The sequence below is a fragment of the Rhamphochromis longiceps genome, linkage group LG5 (assembly GCF_057381845.1).
Source record: "Rhamphochromis longiceps isolate RC_006_pf linkage group LG5, R_longiceps_female_GT1.1, whole genome shotgun sequence".
Lineage (NCBI taxonomy): Eukaryota > Metazoa > Chordata > Actinopteri > Cichliformes > Cichlidae > Rhamphochromis > Rhamphochromis longiceps.
In genome coordinates, this window is record NC_140561.1 from 23,534,737 (window position 1) to 23,554,101 (window position 19,365).

A 19,365-nucleotide genomic window follows, 5' to 3' on the forward strand; every position below is an offset into this window, starting at 1 on the left:
TCCTTCTCTGATTTTGTCCCGTTGTTCCTCTCAGACCTCGGCACAACTTTTTCTTTGCCATGTTTTCGTCACATTTTTTCCCCCTTTGTCTCACATCTGATTTACTCACATTTGGGTTGGCAGGGCCACCTGGCTGGACGGCTCACTGAATGTATCGGTTTGTTTAAACAGCCGATGGACCGGGTTGCTGGCTAGTTGTGGAAATCGGCAGCTTGCCAGTACCACATGTGGTCCATCTGTTTATCTATGTCTCTGCTATGTCTCCTCTGCTGTCTTCTCTGTTTCATCTGTGTTTCTTTCCAGGCACTTGCCAAGACTCTCCTTTCTGTCATGAATAAATACCTTTCATTTTCTCTCTTTACGCCTCCAAATTTGTCATCTCTTATATTGTGTCTCAGTTTGTGTTGTTGTTCTTTTTGGCTCCGCGGTGACACCACCAATCTGTTGGTGCTAGGAGACTAAGAGTGCTAATTGTCTCTCCAATCGCATAGCTGGAGATGGGAGAGACCCCCATCTGTTCAGTGTGGGTGTAAAGGTTTGTGCTGTGTATTTGTGTAGGCCTGTGTGCATTTACCATACGTGAAAACAAGTGTTTTGGTGCTGTAGCTGACGAATGTGTTGTTTACCCAGCCTCGGGAGGACATTACCTGATTGGTTTGAATTGTGTTAATTTAGGTTAATTTGTCTCTCTGCTTCACTCGCTGACAACTTACTTTCACAACATGTTCTAAAACTTCTCACAAAGTAATTCTTTAACTAAGTGCTTGAGATAATTTTGGTTTTTAAAGACATCATGAACAAGATGAGTCGCTTGTCATCCTTAATGGCATAATCTCTTTGAAACAGAGTACACTGTGGGACTTCATGTTGTGTGAGAAGTGAATTCAGAAAATAAAATAACTCAGCTGCATGACAGTGCATTCAAACCTTTTATAGTTTTTGAACAGCTGTTTAACAGTCTTAGACTCAAAGGTTGCGCCGATTGGCACCCAAACTGACTTGATAACGAAGAAACAAACCAGTTTATTAAAAGTGCCAACTATACTCAACACAAGTGAGTCTGCTGCTTTAGTCATAGCAAAAATCCTGCATTTGTTTAGAGTTGTGTTTTTCGGTTATCCATATTCAATTCAGTCCTGTTGTAGTTACATAGCTTGATATAAAAAAAAAAGTCACCTCAACACACTTTATATTGTAAGGTAAGGACTGTACAATAATACAGTGAGACGAGTGAGACGATCCCCTGTGAACAAGTACTTGGTGACAGTGGGAAGGAAAAACTCCCTTTTAACAGGAAAAAAAACTCTGGCAGTATCAGGCTCAGGGAGGAGCAGCCATTTGCTATGACCAGTTGGGGGTGAGAGGAGGGAAACGGGAAAAATATATACATACTCTGTGGAAGAGAGCCAGTAAATCTAGAATGGTGCATAAACAAGTCAAAAGAAAGTCAAAAGAAGTGAGTCAAGCAAAAACAGATCCATTGCAGTGTAGCTAAGGGAGGATTCAGGATTACCTGATTAGCACTAACTATATTCTTTGTCAAAAAGGGAAGTTTTCATCTAAAAGTAGAAAGACTATCTGTCTCCAGAATCTGCTGCCCATTCGACTTTTAAATACCCAGGGAAGCACAAGTTAGCCTGCACTCTGAGAGCAAAGTGCTTTGGTGGTGTGATGTGGTACTATGTGGTTTATAAGAGAAGATGAAGCCAGGTTATTGTAGACCTTGTATGTCAGAATGATTTTAAATGAAATTCTCATATACAAGGGAGCCAATGCAGCGAAGCCAATGCAGGAGAAATCTGGTCTCTCTTTCTAGTCCCTGTTGCTGACATATTTTGGAGGGAGTTTTTGGGGCAGCCTGATAATAATGAATTACAATAGTCCAGCCTGGTAGTAATAAATGCATGAAGTAGGTACAGCAGTTATAGGAAGGTTTAGAGAACAAACATGTCTTTTCCCCCAAATATTAGGAGGTAATCTGTATTTCTGTTGCAAGCTGACATTCAAACGCGCATCTTCATGTTTGTATGTTACTGTTACTAATGGTAGATCAGTTGACAGTTCATTTGAAATAATTAATAATGATTTTTTGAGATACGTCATTTCAGTAATGGCAATTAGATTTTGATGAAATAACAGAAACTAGGACAGGACCCCCACCTCGAGTCTAGACGCTGGTGGTGATGGAGATGGAGCCTTGTTGAAGCTCTTTAAGTGACCGGAGTGATGTGGATATGGGTAGGAGGCTGGTTGCATGAATGGGAGTCTGAAAGACAGAATGACAGAAGAACACTGAGATTTAAAGAACATAGAAGGAACAGAAGCTCGTTGGCTCAGAGAAGGCGGGCAGGAAAGTGGTTGGACAAATGCAAAGTCAGCGGTTATTGCAGGATCATTAGGAAGGCAGAATTCTTTTATAGAAGTTTTCTGATTACATTCTGTCAGTATGTAATGTGTATCAAAATGATTAACTTTTGGATATGAAACTACACAAAATGCATATTTTCATGCCAAAAGACCACATATTTGATACACTTCTCAGATTTGTTTCCCATTTGTGAATTTGAAATGTAAACATTAATTATGGTTGTTACAGTGCACAGCTTTGTGCTCTTTGTGGTTTTTCAGTTAAATTTATACAAAGAATGTCTTGTACACATATTACAAGACTGCATAATTAAGAGGGTCTAAGAAACAGTTTTTTATGCTGATTTACAGAACTTTACACAAGCCTAAACTTCTTTATGACTGTGCTTAAAGGGGACGATTTAGAGGGGAAAAATAGCTTACAAAATAAAAGCAGTAGCAGTATGTTATCGTTCGTGTTAGTCATGCCTTTATAAAGGGCACCATATGGGTCTTGTCTGGTTTGTGCTATCCGTGTTCATTTATTGGTACATAAAATGTACAAGTTAGGTTCATTGCTCTGTCAGGCTGTGTTTGTGAGTGCGTGTGTGCATGTGTGCATGTGTGCGTGCATGTGTCTGGCCATGGCAAGTGCCAGCCTGGCAGCAGGCATTAGTCAGAGCACAGACAGAACATGCTGTCTGTCAGGCCGTCGCGTTGCTATAGTGACACTGTCTGCTTCTCTCAGGTGCTTCTGGGAAACCATTCCTCACCCAAACCAGCCTGTCTGGGTGCCAGCCACAGGACACAGCTCCTTTTTTCTTCTCAGCAGACTCCCTGTCCGTTTCTTTGCCAGCACTCGTTTGTTCTTTGCTTCATCCCCTCTTTGAACGCATTCACGGGGCTCAGGCTGAGATCGTTGACCCCATTCTGCATTGTGAGGTGGGAAAAAAAAAAGAATAAACTAAGAGAAACATGATTTCTGAATTTTATTTCCAGCTACATGCACACACACAAAGGATGCCAAAGTCCTGACATCCTTCGGGTGATCCTTTTTGGCTCTGACCATGCGTGACCTCACTCCACCTGAGTTTCTGCTTTTTGTTATTGATTGCTCTGCTGCAGCCCCACACACCCACATCCTCCTCCAAACACACACACACACACACACACACACACACACACACACACACACACACACACACACACACACACACACACACACACACACACACACACACACACATTCAAGAGCTTTTGTTGTGGGTTCAGTTTTGTTTTAGTCGAACTGCTTAAACACAAGCCTCAAACAAAATAAAAAAAAATGTTCCCACCTTTTGTTTTGTATTGAATCTTAAATACATTTTTACCAGCAAGTGCCTTTAGGGTATATTACTGTATTCTGTATCATATTAAATTGTATTGTGTTTACTCCCTGCCCATGTTTACACTTGCACCTACATTTTCGCTGCAGCTGAGCTACTTGGCAGGAGATAAACAATGCTAGTCATATCGTTCTAAGTTACTATATGTAAGGTTTGAGAATGAATGAATGCAACAGTAAGACAGCACCAGTCTCACATGGAGTTTTTAATCTATGCAGACATTACTGTTTACTTATTAGTGATTAAACTGATGATAAATGAAATCATTTGGCCTATTGAATTTATAAAATGTTGCTTATTTTTGTTATTTGTGCATGAAAATGGTGACTTTATCAATTAGGCAGCCTTTAAAGTAGTTGCTAGACATGGAGACTTTTAATTGGCAAATCATTTGAACCAATATTGTGATCTTTAGCACAGATGGGGCCAGTTTGTTCAGCTGCATTTGTTGAGGTTTTTAGAAAACATTCTCTCCAAATGTAGTGATTCTTTCAACTTAAGCAAACAGTTCATAGCTGATAGTTTTAGGACTACTTTCATTGTCAGACAGATATGACTTTACTGTATTGTGAGATTCATTTTCCACCTTTTTTGCTTTTTACCTCACGCCAGGGTCCAGTCACCTGTGTGGCCTTCTCTAGAACAGGGGAGTACTTTTCCTCTGGAGGCTCTGATGAACAGGTGATGGCAGAGTATTCTAACATTCTTCATTACTAACTTTAATGGAGTGTTGTTATTTAATACATTTATATCTGGTTCACAGGTAATGGTGTGGAAGAGCAACTTTGACTGTGTTGAGTTCAGTGATGGCGTCAGACTGCAACATAAAACTGCTTCCAGTTCACAGACACCAACGGCTACTTCCACAACTCACTTCCCCCTTAATTCGCATACATCTGTGTTACGTAGCAAGGTAAGTCCAAACAGAAAGGAACATGGAACCCAACAAGATGGCTGTTTTGGCTTTTACCTTTATTCAGAAGCTGAACAAATATAGCCAGAAACTGTCAAATGATAGGCAACAGAGGTCGAGGTCCAGTCAGTGGGGTCAAACCCAGGATTCAACTACTAAGGGCATTTTAAACCCTATGTGGTGTCTCCCCTTAGCACTTGCCCATCGGGTTTCACTTTGTGACTGTGTGACTGTGCAGTGATTAGTGTTGTGTTTAGCAATGAGAATAAAGAACTAAGTCAGAAACATATGCTTCCAAGCACATCGTTTCCTTTATTCATTACTGGCACGTTTCCCAGTTGTTTGGTTACGGTGTTTTCACACCTAATTGATAACATGTCATTATGTTCCATATAAACCACAGGTGATCGCTTTAATCTGGTAGTGATCACCAGTATGTAGGCCTGCATGACCCTACTAGTGACTGGTGTTTGCCAGACAGTTGCTAACCAGCATCTAGCAACCGCTCTAGCCAGCAAGATTTTATGTTGTTAAAGGGTAGTTTTATAATTTGGTTGTTAGGATATGCCAATACAAATGTATAGAAATGTCGGGGGAAAACTCTGTAAAAAACCCAGGAGAAATAAAGACACAATGAGACAAAGTTACTTTCTTTATCAAACGTGTACACGGGTGAGCTGCTAAGAACAACTCACACCATGCACAGTGGCTTGGTAATTTTTATAGGAAAGACAGTGAGAACAGGATAAGAAAATACAAAACAAATAAAATAAACAACTCCATATGTGGCGCTAGTCTCGTCAGCAGAGAGCTGGGAGAAGGCTGTGAGAGATAAAACAATCTAAAACAATATGTCCCAAAACAGTATGTCTTTGCTGAGAAAGTCTAAAAAGATAATTCTAAACTAATCTAACCATAGACAAAGGGCAGACAAAAGGCATCTTTGTACATTTAAAAGAAGGTAAAGAAACATAGAATCATTTTTCCTGTAACATTCCCCCCTGTTTAACTTATTTTAAATGTATACAACAATTGTCTATGAAAATCATTTATTAAGTATGTTAGGCAATTTTTAATTTCCAAAATCTTCAAAATGTCATCATAGCAGAAATGGCAGTCATTTGGTCTAAAGAATAAAACAAAATAAAAAGAAAAACATAGTAAATGAAAATCATAGTAAATGAAATAACAAGTGGAATAAACAAGAAAAAATAATAAAACTAAAACTACAAAAAATAAAAGGATGAAAACTAAAATGAAAACTTCAAAAAATACAAGGATAAAAACCTTATATTTAAAATGATGCAAACCTTAAATTGAAAACTTTATATGTAAAATAATGAAAACTTCATATTTAAAATGAAAACTTTATGTTTAAAACTGAAGACTTCAAAAAATAATAGAATGAAAACTTTATATTTAAAATGAAAAACTTTATGTTTAAAAGTCAAGACTTAAAAAAAATAAAAGCATGAAAACTTGCATAACCTACTAATGTTTTAATCAGTGCATGATCACTTGACAAGTCATTTTTAATCACCACGTCATTTATTAGCAGCTAGTACAAGTTCTCCTCTAACAGAATTTCAACGGGATGCTGTTCTTCTTCAGGCACGGCAACATAAGCAGTCATTGTAGTTGTTATCATCTGTGAAATCATTACTCTTAGGCATGGCAACACACACAACACTAATATGAGCAGTGCTATCATGATGAGACCTAGAAGGAAAAATGGCTTTGCTACAGCAGCCAGCCATGAACCGCTGAACAGCCAGTCCAGCCAGCTTTGTGCTGTAGCTGCTCCAGGTGTGTGTTCAGTGACATATTTTTGCAGAGCGGTCAAATTCTGCAAAGCTTCATAAATGTCTCCTCCAGTTTCGTATCCATCAGGGATAAAAGTGCAACATGTTTCCCCGATCAGCTTGCAAACTCCTCCTTGTGATGCTGTTAGCAGGTCTAGTGTCAGTGTGTTCTGCAGCACCATCGTTCTGATGGCCTGCTGTTCTCCTGCTAAGGCGGTTCCCAGGGTCTTAGTTAAGTTGATGTGTCGTAGCAGAGCATATCGGTTGATTTCCACGTGATCCCGCACCTCGGCAACTCCAATGCCGGGGATCAAGCTCTGTAAGAATTTCACTCCTCCTCCCCAGATGCGAAACTCTCCCGGCACTCCAGTGTCCACGGTAATGCCGAAAGAATTGGGGGAGGCGATGTCCACTTCACGTCTCTGCCGGCTGCTTGGGTGATGTGCAACACTTTGCATGAAGAAAACGTGATCTGATAATTCCACCAGGGCGCACAGACCTCCCCAACCTTCAGGGAGTGACAGATAAGCCTTGTTGCCACATAGGAAGTACCAGTCAGCCAAAACTCTGGTTCCTCTGCTGCTGGGTGCCGTCCGTGCACATCCTGTCTGGTACTGAGTCTTTGTTTGTAGTGGCATTCGGTAGCTGTAGTCAGAGCGACAGTTGAGGCTCATCAGTGTCGCGTTACTGGCACAGGTTTCGTTGAGTGAACAGTCCATACACTTCCTCTCGTTCCTTGGTGGGCAGAAAGTGTATATGTATTTGCATAGCAGTCAGTTTTATTATTCAAGTGAGCTGTAGTGTTCATAAACTGCCACCAGAAATTAGTGGCATAGCCATGGGGAAACTTGGTGTACTTTCCTTTGTCATACAGTGTCTGCCTTTTCTCCATGTAGCGTGACTTGTTGTCCCTCATGGAAGCAAAGGTGAAGAGCCCGGCCATGGTCAGGGCCGCTGCAGTTGATAAGAGCCACCACCTCATGACGACGGAACACACCCTCCTGTCGCGAGTAGACCCCCCGGCCAGGAAAGCTGACCCCTCCACCGGGCGAGATCACAACAAGTAGGCACGCCTGCCGTCAGCTGTGTTTAGATGGCTTCACTGACTCGCCTGCAGTGACTCTGATGGACCCAGGATGGTCGTTCCGCAATTTTGCAAGCGGTCGGTGTAGTGAGGAGGACTTGGTATGGCCCCTCCCACCTGGGTGTGCTCCAGTTTTTCCTTTGGAGCACCTTGATCAGAACCCAGTCACCGGGCTTTAGTCTGCAAGACACTGGAGAAACATCATCAGGTTGTTGATTATGTACAATGATCTCTTTGTTTTCTAACAGCTTAGACATCCATTCTGCTAATGTGTTTTCTCTGATTGCTTTGTCTATTGGTTGACTGGTAATAGGCAGTGGAAACGGCCTGCCATGAATGATTTCAAATGGAGTTAGTTTATGGGAGCCTTGTGTTAAGCGCATCCACATTTTCACTAAACCCAAACATTCAGGCCACGGCCTTCCTGTTTCTGCCATGCATTTCCTGAGCCTTTGTTTTATAGTGCCGTTAGTTCTCTCTACAAGGCCTGCGCTCTGAGGGTGATAAGCACAGTGGTGTTTTATGCTGAAACCGAGTGCTTCAGAGACCTTAGTGATGACATCATTTACAAAATGAGTGCCGTTGTCTGATCGTATCAAAGCTGGGATGCCATATGTGGGTATGAAGTGATTGCACAGGCACTTTGCTACTGAAATTGCATCTGCCTTTTTCACTGGATAGATTTCTGGCCACTTTGAGAATACATCTATAACCACTAGGGCGTATTTTTACCCTTGGCATTCATTTAGCTCAATAAAGTCCATATGAATTGTGTGAAAAGGATGAGGCGGAGTTGGAAAACGGCCTCTTTGTGGTCGCAGGTTACCCTGAGCATTATATTTTTGACACGTCATGCACGTTCTGACAAATTGTTTTGCTGAAGTTTCAAAATTTACAGTGTAAAAATGAGAGTTGACAATACAGGTCATTCCCCCCGATGACAAATGCGTACAGCCATGAGTCACTAATGCCGCCATCTTGTGGAGCGATTTTGGCAACACTGGCTTGCCATAACACATCATTAAATCGTTTGTCAGAACTGCACCGTGTTTTAGCCATTTTGCCTGCTCTGCTGTGCTCGCTGCTTTTTGTTCACTTTGCAACACATCCAGTGGAATCTGATGTGTGTTTACTGCCATCAATGTCATGTTTGTCTTTTGTGCCGCCTGTTTTGCGGCTCTGTCAGCAAAATTGTTGCCTGTAGTAATAAAAGAGCCATCAGTTTTGTGTGCTGCACATTTACACAATGCGAGTTGTTGTGGTAAATTTATTACAGTCAGCAGGCGTTGTAAGAGGCTTGCATGCTGGACTGGTTTACCGGTTGATGTAATCATTCCTCTGTTTTGCCAGAGCTTTGCGAAATGATGCACAGCAGAGAAAACATACTGGCTGTCTGTATGTATGTTTGTATTTAGCTTTCGCGTATCACAGCTATCAGCTCAGCGCTCTGTGCAGAACATGAAGAAGAAAATGGTTTTGCTTCCATTATTTTACTATCTGTGGTTACTGCGTAACCTACACAATTTCGGCCTGTGCTGTAAAGTCAAATGCTGTTCTCCTAGCTTCCACACTTGCTGATCATAAGGTGGATCTGGGCCTGGAGTTTGTTTAAATCTCAGAATGTTGTGATACTCGGTCGGTTTCTGGCACTCAGGTGTAATACCAGAAAAGAATGGCATGACTGCTATCTTAAGTTTTGTCAGAGCGTCTCTACCTAGCAAATTTACTGGACACAACGGGTCATATATGCATTTAATAAAGCACCTGCGGCCACTTGCTGTGTGTACTAGTTCTAAAAGGGCAGTTAATTGTTGTACAGTTGTGTGGCCTGAAGCTGACTTTACAACTAATTTGTCCTCTACTCCTACAATCTCGTGGGAAGTGACCTTCCTCTCCATGGTTCTAGCAGGCGTTGTCTCTATGTTATCTGCTGTTTCTGCGTGGCTGTCTGCAGCCTTAGTGTTTGTGACTTTGCTCGCCTCTCTGTTCCTGATAGCCACCTGTGGATTAGTGTTTTAGTCTATTGTCAACAGTCAGCCTTATTTTGAAGTTACAGAAAGCTTCTTCTTTTTTGTTCGTCTTGGTTTGGGAGAATAGATGCAACACTACATTTTCACTTAAGGCAGTTTTGAATAATTTCTAGTTTTTCAAACAATTCATGGATCTCACACATTTCAAACTTTGAAGTTAGGGTTGTTTCCCATTTATACATATATATATTTAACTTTGCATTGCTCACAGCTCATAGCTCACAGCTCTAAACCTAGGCATTTTTCAATCATATGCCTAATCACTATGTGTCACTGTGATTCTCAAGTATTGTCACAAGTTCGTTTAAATTCGTTTCCAAAACCAACAAAATAATCAAACAAAAACAAAAAACATAAACGTGTCAGGACACAAAAGAAAAAAGAAAAATGCTGCCACCCGAACAAGGCAGAAGTCTGCATATGTTGGCTTGTAATAGCATGCAGCTTGTAACATGGTAGACTAATGTGCCTGTGTTAATTCAGCTCCATATTATTGTGTGAAGTTGCACTGGGTTGGGAGTGGTTTTGTGTGTGTCACATTTTTGGTGAGCCAATGGCTGGAATGAGGTTGGACTAATTAGAGGCAGGTGTACTTGATTGCACTGATACACTGGTCTACTTATAGCCCACACTACAACCACTGCTGTTTTGTTTTGTCTCTCTGTGCAGGTATGTAATGTGATGAAATCAGATATGATTGGGATGGATTGGTTTTGCGCTATGAATTTTATATTAAGTGTGTCGTTTTGTCTCTTGATATATTTTTTGTCAATAAATTATCTTTTAGAATTTTATTGACTGACATCTTTTTGCCCACGACTGAGACGGTTGGTCAGACCTAGAGTCTTTCTTTGGGTGTGTTACAGCAGCTTCTGCTCTAAAAGAAACAAATAAATAAAAAGAAAATGTGGAACATGCTCATCAGCTTAGCAGTGTCTACATATTTAATTCAGCTTCTCAATCCTGTAGTTGTAGCTGTTGTCTACAGGGTTTTGCTTATTGGTTGTTATTATAGGTGTGCTCTATATCTCAGCAATGTGTCAGTCTAGGATGATAGGTTTCAAGCTGGTCAAGTGCCTCTATGCACTTCATTAGTTTAGTTATTCTCCGTATTGTCTTCATCTCACATGTCATTACACTGAGTTTCAGCAAACCTTAAGCTTGATGCAGACTACTGCTTAACAATTATCCACCTCACATCATAACAGATTAAGGTGCCTCTTCATATTAATATTGTCATTGTTAATATTATCCTCTTTGTCTTATATGACAGCAATAGCATATTATAATATTTTAGCAGTGTGTACCACTATATTACTACTGAGCCAATTTGATAGTTAGGATCATCTTATTCAGCAAACAGATAATTTTGAATTCATCCAATCTGCGGTCACATTTGTTCTCTCTGTTGCATGGCGGACCAGGCAGTTCTATTATAATATATTATTTATATTTTATTTTGTATCCATCAAGGGCTTCAGATGACCTGCAGAATCATCCTTTTCCCAAGGTGGAGACAGTTACCTTTTCACACACTGTCCTTGGCTGAACAGTGACACAGCCTTAATATACCTTATTTATTTTATTAAAATATTTTCGTGTGAATTATTTGCTTTATATTCATTTTATACATGCTGGGCATGGTCATCATGCCAACTGTGTTTCATTGTTAATATCACTTTACAGGTTGTTGTCCTTGCTATTATTAATGTCAAATACTCTAAAGATCATTTCTACTGTAACTTTCCCTTTGTTCATCTTTATTTCGTACTTTTTATATTTATATCTACTCAGTGGGGTCTGTTTTCAACCCTTTTAAACTACTTCAAACTACTGTGATCTCTAGTTTTCACTTAATAAGGGATTATTAAGTTCTTCCTGATATGGGTGGTGCTGCAGATGCGGCTGCAGGAGTGAGTGATGGTTTACTAAAAGGATTGTGGGAACTGCACAGTGTCTCGTCTTCTGGTTTTACTAAACTGGCAGTTGAGTTCTGGTCTTCTGACTGTTTATATTTTGTTTTCTTAAATCTCTCAATTTACAGACACTGTTTTTGTCCGGCGTCTGGACTTTTCTTTTCTCACCACTGCTCGTCAGCAGGAGTGAGTTTTAATTTCACTTGCTTGATTACCCATCTTATTTATGTATTTACTTATTTTTGTTTAAGTAATATATACACAATACAGCTGCTATCACCTTCGCTGGTATTAGAGACGAGAGTGGTTGCTCACACGCCCTTCTACTTTCGGACTATTTCCAAAAGCGGTGTGAACTTTACGAGACGGAACTCGACCGTTCTCTCAACTCACCAGCACGTCAGTGAACAGCAGTAAAAGAAAAACACAGTAGGAGCAGCTCAGTCTCTTATTGGACCGTGAAAATTCAGCTTGCTCCATTAATTAAAACAATACACACACACACACACACACATTCACATTCACAGCTTCGACGCGCGCGACCGGAACCCTTATAATAAGGGGAGCTCCCAGAGCTACTTACTCCCTAGACCCAGTCTAGACCCAGCTGGGGGAGCTACCCAGAGCTCCAAAGCTACCAGTCGACGAGCTTCCAAAGCTTCCAGTCGACGAGCTACGCTACCAGTCGACGAGCTCCCAGAGCTACCAGTCGACGAGCTACTTCCGCTATTTTAAATTCCCTGAATTCAAAATGCGCTTTTACGCAAGATTGTGTCAGTGTGTCTGTATCTACCTGGTCGGTGTCGCCGGGTCTGGTCCACCTCGATCGGGTCCCACCACCGTGGGTCGCTTTCTAAGACGTTGGCCAAGACCCGAATTTAACGCTCTTGGTCTTTTTCCACACACCTGGTGTGTGGGCTGTCGACAGGCGAACAACGTGGACTGGTCACGGAGATGGGACACGATGGAGGTGATCCGGCTGTCGAAGGACCAAGAAATGTCGGGGGAAAACTCTGTAAAAAACCCAGGAGAAATAAAGACACAATGAGACAAAGTTACTTTCTTTATCAAACGTGTACACGGGTGAGCTGCTAAGAACAACTCACACCATGCACAGTGGCTTGGTAATTTTTATAGGAAAGACAGTGAGAACAGGATAAGAAAATACAAAACAAATAAAATAAACAACTCCATATGTGGCGCTAGTCTCGTCAGCAGAGAGCTGGGAGAAGGCTGTGAGAGATAAAACAATCTAAAACAATATGTCCCAAAACAGTATGTCTTTGCTGAGAAAGTCTAAAAAGATAATTCTAAACTAATCTAACCATAGACAAAGGGCAGACAAAAGGCATCTTTGTACATTTAAAAGAAGGTAAAGAAACATAGAATCATTTTTCCTGTAACAATAACTAAATATGTCTACCATAAATCCTATACAAAATGCACTAATTGAAACGTATGTGTGCACATGTATTTCATGCATGTGTGCTGGCTGGCTGAAAAATAAATATGAAAAGACACAAACATGTGCACAGATGCCTCTCAGCTTATTTCCTCCCTTCCTTTGAAGTTCTTAGATTTGGCCCAAAGCCACATTCATATCCCACATGCAGGGCAGGAAATGCCTGCTTATTCACCATCTACACTTTGATATGGAGGATATTCTTTTTCCTATTGAAATGGAGGAAAAAATAAAATAAACTGCATGATACCGCAGGTGAGTTTTAAAAATGTAGTCGATCACAACAAATTCTTGGAACTGAAAAGAGTCCGTCGGTGATAATATTGTGTTGTGCGTAGTGATCTTTGAAGAGATTTTAAGTGTGTTTGTGGTTATGCTTCTGTTCTCACGACCTATAGTGTGACTTTATTTTTTATAACTCATTAACAAAGAGTTTGCTTCCATTAGCACACTGCACTATGCTGTTACTGTTTTGATTTAATTTGACAACTAAGAGGGTTTGGATAGTATTCTGACAGCCAATCAATGTCATTTAGATTGTTTGAAAAAAAGAAAAAACAGCCTTACTGACTCTTTAGTCCATTTTGTGGGAGCGCTTTCTCCAATTTCACGGGAGTAATTTGGTAGAACACAGTTCCTTGTTTTTCATTCGGAGCCTCCACTCACTCCTATTCCACCACACCCTGTCTGTCTGATGTTTCTATCTGAGGAGAAAGTACAGCTGATGTGCTGCTAAGCTGCAGCTAGCTGCAACTTAAATAAAAATTGATGATTCTACAGTTTTAAAAAGTGTTTGGAAAACACTCCTTTGGGGTGCGATTACCGGCCTATCGTTTCCATAACAACTGAACTCCTCACACTGATGTATTATTAAAAAGCAGAAACAGTTAACACAAACTGGTGATCAGCAATTTTTACTCAGTCTAAAATTTATTATTAACGTAAATGTTAGTGACCAGCTGCTGAAGCTGTATAAAAAGTTTACTTTACCACTTTAAAACATAAAAACCTTTACAATATCTTCGTAGCGTACCCACTAGAGGGGGTACCCGTTAGCAGCTGACATTATAACAACCATTTCATGAACTTATCTGACGTCTCTTAGCAGTTTAAGTTCTTGTTGAGGACTGGATTAAAACCATAGGAGGAAGGCAATATTAAAACGATCAACCGCAGAGAAATGTGACTTTTGTCCTACTAAGTTTGGCCAGAGCAAAAACTTGGAAGTGACTGAAAGGAGTGTGAGCCAAGGATAAATGAGAAACAAACAGCAGAGCTGCTATTAGAGATGTTTAAATATTAAAAAGGCTCAATGTGTCATGGACGCACACAAAGGAGACTGGTGTCACCGGTCGTCTGGGAAACTCCTGGGACCGGTTTGGTTTCAAGCCTTTTGACTTCTATAGTGTTACTTACATCAACAAGGGCACAGCCTAGGTCTTTCCTCTCTTTCTCTCTCTGAGACACACACATGTGCAGACACGCATAAACAAATCCTGGCTCTCTGCTGTTCTCCCTCCTACTGATTGGTCTGCTATGAGCTTGGATCCACCCACAGTGAAGCTGCCTTACCTTTAAACTCAAAAATCCAGACTGGCAAACTTCATAGTAAACAAAGGTGAAAAAATGAAAATTAACTGTTAAGTGCTGTTTACAATTTCCATTAGAGGAAAAAAAATACATAAACACAATGTCCCCAGCATGTCATCTCACTCATCGGGGTTTCCACCAGTCTATCCGACCAATCTCAACAGCCTGCTGTGCCTAAGATGACCCCCTGCTGGGCCGATGCACTGGCGATCTGTTTGGTTTTTTTCTCCAGACAGCTGCTAAAACGGAAGAGTCCATATGTCTGTATTTATTTGTTTATACTTATTTTATTTATTTAAAAACAACAACAAAAGGAAGTTTGCTGATGTTTATTACGGCATTGTTCCTGTAAGCAAAGATTGATCATCAAGTGAGCTTAAAAAAACTATGAAAATGTTTTTTTTTTTAAAAAGGAAGTAAAAACAAAGCCAGACACACATTTCATAAATTTTGAATTTTGCACCTCCAAATCTTCGGAACAACTTACCTTTTTTACATAAGAGTTGCCCATTCTTTTTAAATCACTTAAAAAACCCTATTATCCTAGTGTCCTGTCTTTTCTTATGCAAACACAGTCTTGTTTACTTGTTTTCATTGTTTTCAGTGTATATTTTGTATAACCTGTACAGCAATTTGGCCAACGGAGGTTGTTTAAAATATAAATGTGTCTGTTTATCCATTTATGCCCACTAATTAAGGTAGGAAAGGCAGGATATCCTTGTCACACTTTGAGCAACTAGCATTATAGTGTTATTCTTAAGTCTTCTTCTTAAGTCACATACATAGCCGACATCAGTCCAGCAGTGGAACTCATCCGGTTCAACCTATTATAAAACCATCATTCTTATAAAAATAATAGCATTTCTGTATATCTTCATCCACATCTGTAATCTTTAACAAAGATGATATTTACTTAAAAGCTCCATTGATCAGCTTCAGCTAGAAGTGAGTGTTTATCAAGCATCATCTATGTGAAGGTGAATATTTCTAACATTTTTCTTAGACGCCTAGTTTAAGTAGTTTGCTCTCAGTGTCCTTTAAAAAAGCACCTGCTTTCTTAATGCCATTTGTGGAACTTTCACGGCTGCTTTTTCTTCTGTCTGCCTTTCCTTTCTGTGCTGTGAGAACAGGATTGTAAATGGATTTAATAGCTCTTCCACTTGACAGCCGTTATTACAGATGTGCCTGAAAGGGTGATTAGAAAATGGGCAGCTGGACCATGTAGAGAGAAATGATTAGTGCAATGTACGAAATGTATTCTCTTCTTCTGAGAACTCCTGTTCTTGTTTAACCCCACTGAACCCTTTCACTGGGAAATATGATTTTTCAAATACAGCTGTCTGAAGTTTGAGCACTAATGGAAAAGCAGCTCTTCACATCTGCTTGATTAAGAACCAGCTGTGGTTCAGTTGTGATGTTTGCACTGGCTCTCTCTCTTCTTAAAAAACCCCACATGGATTCACAGGTTACATGTGAGATTAATGATCCTTATATTTGTATTGTGTTTGACAAATTTGTTTTTTATGTTTTGGAAAATCCAGATTCTAAAGCCACCCAGAGAGCTTTGTCAGACTGTTTGATTGTTGCCTTGTCAGTTTATCCCGAATCATCCACAGGAGGTTTTTGATCCATTTCATCAACCTCCAATCATCTGTTAAAACAAAAACAAATAAATGAGGGATCTGTATCCAGGTCTTGTTCTCATTTAAAAAGAAAAATGTCTATATCGACTCACTCCCAGCAAAATAATTTCATAATTATTCCTCTGAGTCATACAAAAACATAAATTACTAGTAATTTCAGTATCAGAACATTGAAAATAGATAAAATGACAACAAATATGAAAAGGAGACCCCAGTTTTAATCTCATTTAAACACCTTGGTCTGCATGGACTTGAAGTTCCCACTGTTTCCACAATAAATAAAAACAACTTGGTCAACAGAAGATGCACTGCGATCTCTAAATCTAGTAAATGTATTTGGAGTGTGTGCTACCTGCTACCCTTTTCAGTATAAAAAATAAATTTATAATAATAAATTTAAAAGGATGTAAAAAGCTAGTATTTGTAATTTATCCTTTTTTTCTTAATCCTAGATCTCCAGTGAAGCAGTAGCTGAATGTGTGAAGTTATTATTAGACCAAACATATAGAAATATGAAACAAGCTGTTTTTAGATAACATGCCTTATAGTAGTTTAGCTGGAGACTCCTTTAACATGTTGTGTTTTAGTTTGGCACCAGCTTTGAGATATCGTCCAATGAAAGCACATCAAACATTTTAACAGCTGGCTCTGAGAATATAGCACTAGTCTTTGTTGAAAGTATTTGCACATAAATATAGCATAAAAAAAACTTGCTAATGTGTTTGAAGGTGCACAATTGGACAATCCGAGATTGAATGGGCAGTTAAGATGGATGTCCTTTTCAGTGCGTACTACATAAGTATGCTTACCAATAGGGTTGTCCACAATAGTATGATTCTACATTTTTACATGATTATATGATATTTGCCATATCAATGATATGGCAAAACCATTGTTTACTTTCCCAAGCACATGCAACAACGGCACATGCCCAAACATGTCTGACAGAGAGAGTTGCTTGTCAGCCTCCTGACGATTTAGTAAAATGGGAACTATTTAATGAAGCACAATGTTTTGCAAAAATATGGGGAAAAAATTGTTCTTGCTGAAGGTGGAAACTACAAAACTGTTTTTTCCACTTGGGGTAAAAACACACCATCGAGTAAAACCAAGACATGAAGACACGCAAGGATGAGATAACTAGTAGCTGGTACTTTTGTGTAACCAAGAAGTAAACAAATGACTCATTGGTGGAGCTCTTGCTAATTGCAGTCCACACGACAGGAAGGACATTTCTGATGTGGTTACATGGTGAAAAGGCAGGGCTTTAGACAGCTAGTGAAAAAACAAAGGTAGATAATGTTTTTGAATTTCAGTTTTATGACAGTCGTGTTGTGCGTTTACTTAGAATTTTCATGGAAAACGCTACCAAGGCTACTTTTATGCTTACATGTGACTTCTGCTGTGTCACTGCCATTGCTGCTGCTGTTGTTGCTACTGCTGGCGATATATTCACACTTTGAATTAAGTAGTCTGTCGTCAGTGACAGTAGCTCATTGGAAAAGATGGATTGAAAATGCCCTTCATCTTATTTGCACTAATAAATGCCGTTGCCTGCAAGCTTCAATCACAGATAAAATGTTCTTCAGTATTTTCTATATCACCATAAATTTCATTATCACACATTTCCTTGAAATATTGTGATCATTGTACGGCTGTGTCACATACCTGTGATACTGAGACACAGATTTTTAAACTTAATTTCTAAATCTACTTGTGTGGTTTTTGTGTATAGGATGAAAGTTAAAAGTGAAAATATAGCATAATATACAGTTTTGTTCCTTTCTTCTTGTTTGTTTCCCTTTCTTTTTTGTTTGTTTTTCCATTAGAAACTGTGTACAACGTATCCCCAGATTACATAATCCTGATAGAGATGGCAGGTATTACTTTGACAATCAGATAAATAAATAAATAAATGAATGAATAAATCCATCTGAGGTTCATTAGGTTTTTCACAATCATTCTGGTTGTAATGATTAGACTACAAGTCTGATTTGACTGATGGACGTAATAGAGACACGTGGAGTTTGACCTTTTTCTGGCATGAATTAAACATGTCGCCCTCACGTGGAGACCTGTTATTTAGCATCTCTTTACAGTTTTTCACTTCAAGTCATTAAACACAACAGTAATAGATCCTGCCAGTTACCAACTGTTACAGTTTAAGTAATGCTGGGAGCTGCACCTGGAAGTGCAAGCTTCCTAGATTTTCCTTTTCATGTATAATTTAGCCGTTCATAATTTATTATTAATACAAGCCCTTTTATCTCTCTTATACTGCCACAAGTCTCTCACACGTGTTGCCTGAGAGGAAGCAGAGGAGAGAGAAATGTCAACTGCTCGCCTGAATTTGATAGTTTGTATCTCTTAGAAAGGGTATTCAAAGGCTTTATGAGTTTAAAGGGATTGAGGAATCATAGAAATGCTCTAATATGGTGCTTTTATAAATTGACTTATGTACAGAGAAACAAAATATAGTAAACAGGATGCTGTTTGGCTGAAAGGAGAAACCACAGACGTTGCAGAACACTGCTGCCCAAACATCCTACTGCAGGCTAATTAAAAAAATGAAGAAAATGTGAGCCCGTTTACAGTTAATATCAAAAACCTGTATATCATTAGAATATAGAGTCGAATGTAGAAGCATGCATATGCTAAAGCATATGTCAAAAAGAGTAGTCATCGAAGTATATTAACCCCTGACTCCAAAGGTATGAGAGGAACATACCTTTGTAACATAGTTAACAAGAAGCACTCAGATAATACAAATTTCCCCCAAGGCAGCTCACTTAATCTGCAGTAGTTACTTACACACTGTGTAAAGCGCTATACAAATACAGACCATTTACCATTTACCAAACACACACACACACATAAACAACCGCAAAGTTCGGGCTATTGTTATTTGCCCAGTTTTAACCCATATTAATTTACTAGTATTCTACTAAAATTATTCATTGTCATTTTCATTTAATTGTCACGTAAAATTTGTTGTTTAGTGTGAATGTTAGTAATAACCCTCAAGTTTCAAATATCAAGTTTTTCAAAACAAACAAAAGAAACCATTTTAAATAGCTCTGTGGCGTTATTATCACTTTCAGATCAGTCCTAAAGAGGGCGCCACATGATATATTAAATCTTTTTTTTTACAATACTTTCTATATGTTGACAATACATACCACATTTAGGAGGAT

The 19,365-nt window shown here is 39.3% G+C and overlaps 2 protein-coding genes across 2 annotated transcripts in view; one reads left to right on the forward strand and one right to left on the reverse strand.

The window, feature by feature from the left end:
* Positions 1-19,365, forward strand: part of LOC146670053 (uncharacterized) — a 72,331-nt gene that overhangs the window by 20,967 nt on the left and 31,999 nt on the right. Inside the window, exons 8-9 of the mRNA XM_085406747.1 lie at positions 4,344-4,412; positions 4,495-4,644. Of these exons, the coding sequence (XP_085262873.1) occupies positions 4,344-4,412; positions 4,495-4,644 (219 nt within the window). The remainder of the gene's footprint in view (positions 1-4,343; positions 4,413-4,494; positions 4,645-19,365) is intronic.
* On the reverse strand, positions 6,114-7,226 carry LOC146670055 (syncytin-A-like). The gene has a single exon (XM_085406748.1). It carries the CDS (start codon positions 7,163-7,165, stop codon positions 6,203-6,205), a length of 963 nt encoding a protein of 320 aa, XP_085262874.1. The 5' UTR covers positions 7,166-7,226; the 3' UTR covers positions 6,114-6,202.